Below are 7,048 nucleotides of genomic sequence, written 5' to 3' on the forward strand. Positions count from 1 at the left end.
CACAAAATTTTGGATGAGACATATACTGGACACGTGCCTACTAACTCTTGATGTCATCACATCACTGAAACTGACAAGAAGCCTCTTGGGTGAGAGCTTCAGGTCTTCATTGGGCTTTTAGAAGAGCCTTGTGCAAGCACTGCGGCACGTTAGAATAATTTATTATCTGTAGAAAATGTTTTGTTTCTCAAAGTTTTGTGGGTCACTTCCATCACAAAATATTTTAGCAATAAAAATATCCAGATCCATGGTATGTTAGATTGTTAGTTCTCTTGACATGCTTGATGTCCCTTGTGTAAGCTGCCATTTTATTTGCCATAGTCACACCCACTTTATAAACAAGGTTTATTGCTAAAGGCTATCATACATGGGGCAACATTGTTGCTTGAAACTTTGTGGTTACTTTGATTTTTATTGCCTCAAGTTGAGCAGTGGTCAACTTGAGGCAACAAAGATCAAAGTAACAATGTTAACAAAAGGCAACAATGTTGCCCCATGTATGATAGCTTAAGGCATCCTAAGCACGAAATTTAAATTTGCAAATAATGTACTTCATGCATGACTCTATCTATAAAATAGCTTTTTATAGTTTAGCTACAAAATTTAATCTACAAATAAAGATGCTTACAAATGAAGATGCTTTTTTCAAGTTGACAAAATTAAATTCTTTAAAATTTTATGCTATGCAGTATTTCATTTCACCAATACAGCATTATGTCCGAATGTAGCTTAGTGTATGTTGGGCTTAATTAATTAATGAGTCTTTGCCATAAGTTTTAGAAATAGGTTACTCATATCCATGTATTGTGTACATGTACATATTATCTGTTATTGATCATTTGAATTAGGAAGTAAAGGAGGTAGCATAAAAGGAACAGAAGCTGTGAATCAATTACCAGCACATGTCCATCCTTACCAATCACAGCTACATGTTGATCCTCACTCTGGTCCCACTGTAATAGAACTTAGTTCAATAGGAGAAGTTGCTCGCAGTATTGAATCACTACATGAGCAGTTTACTCGTCTTGATTTTGAAATAAGGAGGCGTTTTAATGAACTTGTCTCCAATGGGAAATTGGAAGCAAATGTTGTTGCATTTTATGCAGAACAATATTTGGAGCAAAATTTAAAGTTATCAGAAATTAACATTAACACTATATTTAATGCCATTAGACCACATTACGACTTCTTCAATTTTGGGTTACTCAAGAATTTAGTACATCAACTCATCCCTTCATCAGATGATATTCATAATAAACTAACTCAATACATTGATAGTGTTGATAAATTCTCAGAATCATCACAATTGAAGCACATACGATCAACAATTAAAGAGAAATTGTCATCATTACCAGCATTAGCCTCACCAACCACTAGCGATCAAACAAAACCAGTCGTTATTAAACTGAATGACAGATGGGAAGAAATGACAATAAGTAAACTCAAGACAGTCCTCAAGCATTACTTTGGAGTAACACTAGATCTCTTCAGTCACATTAGCCTTAATTATGGAGGTGGTGAGTCATTAGTTACTAAATGTGTATCTCATTTAACTGCACTATAATTAGGTCCAGCTAGACAATCAGCTACCAGTAGTACAGTGACTACAGTCAACCATTTACCAACTAATCAATCTATAATATCAGGTATGTATTAATTATTGTTATAATTGATTTAATGACACGAATGTTCTTGATTGAATTTAGATCTGCTATTTCTTTTATACACATTATTAATAAGTACTATAATGGCATTCTACAATGTACAGTTTGAATTACCATATTTCCTCAAATATAAGCCGCCCTTCGAATAGTAGCCTCATCCAAATAGTAGCCCCCTCTGTGCTTGCAATTATTGTAATAGTAGCTGCCCTCTAATAGAAGCCGCAGTTAATTAAAATTTAATGTGCTATGTGTGCTTGTTTGAGTGCGTGTTGTTGTTCCATATTGCCTTGTAGACATAGACATTTTCATGTAAAAATTTTCATGTCTCCCTATGTTTAGCTCAAGTTAGCTTGATTTCTACACAATGGTGCACACTCATGCTGAGTGATAGGTGCGGTCACATGCAGGCGTGACTGGCCACGTGTTTGCTAGGAGAGAAATAGTAGGCACCCTCGAATAGTAGCCCCCCTTGACTTGAGCTGAATTTTATAGCAGCCCCGGCTAGTAATTGAGGAAATACGGTAACCAATCAGATTGCATTGTTAGAGGTTTCTAAATTACTAGCTTACTACCGTGTGGAAAGATTTAGAAACCTTTAGAAACACTTATTAAAGTGCTGGTAAAAGTTGTGAAACTCCTGCACTTAATTCATTTTTACTTGTCTTGCCTGTATAACCTATACTAATCATACCAACAAAATAAAAATAAATAAAATAACAGATTTATGACAGGATGAGTTTTGAGCTTTCCAGAAAGCAAATAAACTTTAGTGAGAAGAAATGATTTTAAGCTCAATAAATAAAGTCAGTTAGTAAAGCAATTTGAATAATAAATCTTTGTTTGACATACATTAGTACATGTACATGTAACTTTAATCTATTACATGTATTACATGTACATGTGCATGTGTATATTACATAAGTATTTGTGTTACCAATCACCTTATCCACATTTGTATTTTTGAGCAGGTGCCAAACAGTTATTAGGAGACAGAGAACTAGAGAACCAAACTTTGCAGCCAGGTATGTGCATGTACATATATGTATTATTATTATTATTTATGACTATTTATGTATTATTAGCCAGTTAATTATCACAACATTATTGTATTTTACAATTTGGAGAGTGGGGGAAAAGGTCTAAGATTGTTTCATCCAAGCATACAGTATACACAGACAATTACCATAATAATAGCTGGAAATACATGTAATTAATTTTCCTACCATTTAATTTCATTAATGATTATTCAGTGTATCAACAGCGCAACTTTTCCAGCTACATGGTAATCATTTGTGGTCTATATACATGTATACATGTATATCTGCATGTACCTCACACCCTTACATTTCTTTTGTACATTTTGTAAAGCAATTTTTTTAGAAGTTATAGAGAAGTGGCTTAGTGAAGGTGTTGTTGAGTTAACTGTTACTCGTGTTAACATGCATGGACCTCCTGGAGCTGGTAAAACCTGTGCTCAAGATCTTCTGCTAAATAATCCACCTACCAACTATGTCACTGACAGTACACCAATTGCTCGTCCAGCTGTCAAAGCTACAAGAATATCTGTCGACAATGAAGCTATGAAATGGGAGAAAGTTGATAGAGATGGTTTACTTGAAAGACTGGCCTCTGATTTAAAGGAAGCTGCTGCTTCTCATCTTAAAGAGAAAGTTCTAGCTACTCATCATGAAGAAAGCATTCCTGGAAATTCTTCTCCAGTTTTGACAGATGAACAGCAAACTTCAGAATCACAGGATGAATCTACTAGAGAAAGAAATGATTCTGCTACTGAAGCAGATGAATCTAGTCTTGCTTCAAATGAAAGTTTCTCAATTGGTGAAGGTGTGATTCAGGAAATTGTGGGTACAATCCAAAGCTCAGAGGTCCAGCTGAATTTAAGTGGTCATTGGTTGTACATTATTGATTCTGGAGGTCAGCCAGCATACCAGGAGCTGCTACCATTGTTTGTTAGAGCAGCTTCTCTCAATATCATCACTCTTGACCTCTCAAAGCCTCTTGATGACAAACTTGATTTCCAATACAGGATTGGAAGGGAGATATTTTCCTGTGGTTTAAACTTAAAGTATTCAAATCGAGAATTTTTTCAGTCTGCAATTTCTTCTGGAGCCATTTTGAAACCAATTGATGTCCCTCATGTCCTTGAAACACCTTCACATCCAATGAATTTTGTACTTGGTACACATTATGATCTCATAAATGATGACATGCTTAAGGAGATAAATAAAGAGTTGGTGTCTTCATTGAAGCCTGAAATGAAAGACTATGTTGTCTCGAATGTTCATGGAGAGTCTATCATATTTCCTGTGAATACACTAGTCCCTGAAGATAAAGGAAGAATGAAAGCAGGACAGGATTTATGTCAATCGATAGCAAATTGTGAAGATGCTTTTCTTAAAATAGATATGCCTCTCCGTTGGTTTGCATTTGAGCTTTGGTTGCAAAATGTAGCAGAGAAGAAAAGCCGTTGTTTTCTCATAATAGATGAAGCCATATTTGCTGGTAAAAGGTTTAAAATGAGTGTGGATGATACTAAGCATGCCTTACAGTATCTCCACAATGTGACTATTATCCTGTATTATCCTGATATCTTGCCACAATTAGTTTTTGTTGATCCTAAGCCTATTCTTGAAGTTTTATCACGTCTGCTAGCTTTCACCTATGTTAAAAGGGATTCACTAAAGCTTATTGCTGACTCTAAACCATCAAAGGATGATATCAAGAAACTACATTCTTCTGGTTGTTTTAAAGAGAAGCTCTTGATTGATCATTTAAAATCGCTTTTTTCTCCACCTCATTTTGAGCCATCTCATCTACTTAAGCTCCTTATTCATCTTCGTATCATTGCCAGTGGAGAAGATGGAGATTATTTCTTTCCTTGTGCTTTGGAGTCGTACACTGAACCACCTGAACCTCAAATAGAAACCAAACCTCTTCTTATAGTCTGGCAGGATAATGATGGTATCAATACACTTCCTGTTCCACAAGGAATGTTTCCATTAGTCATTACTCACCTCCTCACTCATAATAAGTACCCCTGCAAGGTAGACTTCCCTCCATTGGATCCACATCAGTACTACAGGTATCGTGATGCACTTTCTTTCTGGATTTGTATTAACAGGAAACGTTACACACTTCACATAATCAATCGCTACACACACATTGAGGTTTATTTTGATGAATCAGTTCAGGAAGCAAAAGTAAACTGTCCTTATATTCGTGAACTAGTCATAAAGGCTGTCATTAAAAGTGCTGATGCCATCAATGTTGAACACAATCATGTCACTGCATTCTCTTGTCCTAAGAGAAGCACTTGTTACTGTGTTGTAGAGAAAGACCATTCCATCAATTGTACACTGTGCAAAAGGTCAGCTGACATAAGTGGTGATAGCTACTGGTGCTGGTTTGGTATAGTAGACTGTGCCCCTACATTAATGCCCTCTGTGGGTGCATGTAAGTCATTGACACACTAGTTTTTTGTGTGCAGCAAGCTCTATATCATGTACATATTGTTCTGAGTATTATGTTACTGCTGGTGTATTATTAATAGTTTCATTTTATAGATTCAGGATACTCGCAAGCACTCAATATACCTGCTTTGGATGATATCCTTACAGACTTGAAGGATGGTCACTATTATAGTAGCAATTGGAAGGATCTAGGACTCAAACTGGGGTTACATGATACAACACTGGATACTATAGAGTCAGATTACTCTACAGTAGAAGATCGCCTTAGAAAGTGTATAGTTAAATGGTTGCAGAGAGCTGATGGTGTAGATGCTAAAGGAGGAGCAACCTGGACCACACTGGTTAATGCTCTTGAACGTAATGGCAGCAAACCAACAGCTAATCACATCAGTGAGTGAAGTATCATGTACATGTACATTTACTGTGTATGTACATTTATGTACTACATACACACATGATGCACTGTATATGTATTTATACATTGCATTCCATGTAATCTTTAATCACTTTTTACTGTTTAGGATGTAAGAGATTAACATGACCTGCTGATCAATGAAGAATGGCCTTAGTTGTGTAACTTGTGTTCAATTACAGTAAAATTTTGTTATTATAGGTAAAATTTTTAATGTATCCTTAATTTATAAATTATTTTGTGTGAAATTCTCAAGTTATTTACTATTTTTGAGTCGTAAATTGTGTTTTGTTATAAAAAATTTTTTTGATTTGATAATGCCATGATAATAATTGGGGGTGTGGTTACTGCGGTGCAATAGGCGTGGTTTATAATAAAATGGCTGCCAGTGTAGTAACTTGTAAAGTTCTCTGGGACAGTAAAGGGAGCCTGCTAGTAGAGTTTGATAACGTTACTGTATTGAGTAAGGTCAGTGGTATACATACCGTATATATTGTTATTAATAGTCCCTGTATAGTTTATAGGAACGCCTCCTCTCATTAATTCATATATTAATATAATACAATACAACAGAATAGACTGTACTGATGTATCAAGTAAGTATTGTACTTTATACCCTACACCTCCTAATATTGGACCGGGAGGGGGGGATTTGGATTAATTTTTGATGATTGGCGAGTTTTAATTTGGCAAATTTGTGTCCATGTGCCATTGAATATGTACATTGTACATAATGGTACAAAGGACTATGTTTAGTAAATGGCTATCAAAATACCATAATTTTTCATTCCAGAATTACCTGTATAGTACCTTGAATATTTATTATTTTATTTATTATATAGGCAGTAGCCTATAGACCCCTTTAGGCGAGAATTAGTTTGTGATACCGTATATACAAAGAAATAATATTGAACGGATTTTTGTCCGCCATGTTTTACGTCAAAGTTATGCAGAGTTCCAATGGCTGATGTGCAAAGTAGAGCTGTTTTGCCAATAAAACTTTTGTTGTGCTGAACTCAGGACTATGAGAGGCTTCATATCAACTGTTCTTTACTATAGCAAGATATTTTGAAGACTTAAGAAGTCTGGGAGAGCCAGAAAGATCAGTTCTTGACTCTCTGTCACAGCCCAAAGAGGAAAGCAGGCTCATACAACAAGAGTATTGCACTATACTTCCTAGGTTGGCTCTCTTGGCATCTTTCTTGACTCTAGAATAGTTTTTAGCTTCAAAATGTAGTGACCAAGATCTCCAGGACACAGAAAGCACTTGCTGCTTGACGTAAAACATGGCGGCCAATTATTGTATGTGGGCGTATACCGTAACTGAGATATAATGATATTCATTGCAAAATTAATGATATTCACAAGCTGCTACTTCTCGCCGAAAGGGGTCTATATGTAGGATTGAGGTTGATTTTTCAAGATGGCAGCCGTTTTTATGATTTTCAAACACTTATAACTCTTTTATCTTACATTGTACAGCC

General features: G+C 35.6%; 1 protein-coding gene across 1 annotated transcript; it reads left to right on the plus strand.

Moving 5' to 3' along the window:
- The first annotated feature begins 832 nt into the window (after positions 1–832).
- LOC109589065 (uncharacterized) lies at positions 833–5,771 on the plus strand. Its single transcript, XM_020005187.1, has 6 exons — positions 833–1,517; positions 1,569–1,646; positions 2,633–2,686; positions 3,045–5,135; positions 5,246–5,542; positions 5,674–5,771. Exons 1-6 carry the CDS (start codon positions 1,427–1,429, stop codon positions 5,691–5,693), a joined length of 2,631 nt encoding a protein of 876 aa, XP_019860746.1. The 5' UTR covers positions 833–1,426; the 3' UTR covers positions 5,694–5,771.
- Positions 5,772–7,048: the final 1,277 nt, after the last annotated feature.

The sequence above is a fragment of the Amphimedon queenslandica genome, unplaced genomic scaffold (assembly GCF_000090795.2).
Source record: "Amphimedon queenslandica unplaced genomic scaffold, v1.1 AMPQUscaffold_11662, whole genome shotgun sequence".
Classification (NCBI taxonomy): Eukaryota; Metazoa; Porifera; class Demospongiae; order Haplosclerida; family Niphatidae; genus Amphimedon; species Amphimedon queenslandica.

What these genes read in the sequence shown, in the direction of transcription:
- LOC109589065 (XM_020005187.1), top strand. Translation starts at nt 1,427, where the DNA reads ATGACAATAAGTAAACTCAAGACAGTCCTCAAGCATTACTTTGGAGTA. An exon ending in AATGCCCTCTGTGGGTGCAT is followed by an intron (nt 5,136 to 5,245) that starts GTAAGTCATTGA and finishes TTCATTTTATAG; the next exon opens with ATTCAGGATACTCGCAAGCA. An exon ending in ACCAACAGCTAATCACATCA is followed by an intron (nt 5,543 to 5,673) that starts GTGAGTGAAGTA and finishes TTTACTGTTTAG; the next exon opens with GATGTAAGAGATTAACATGA.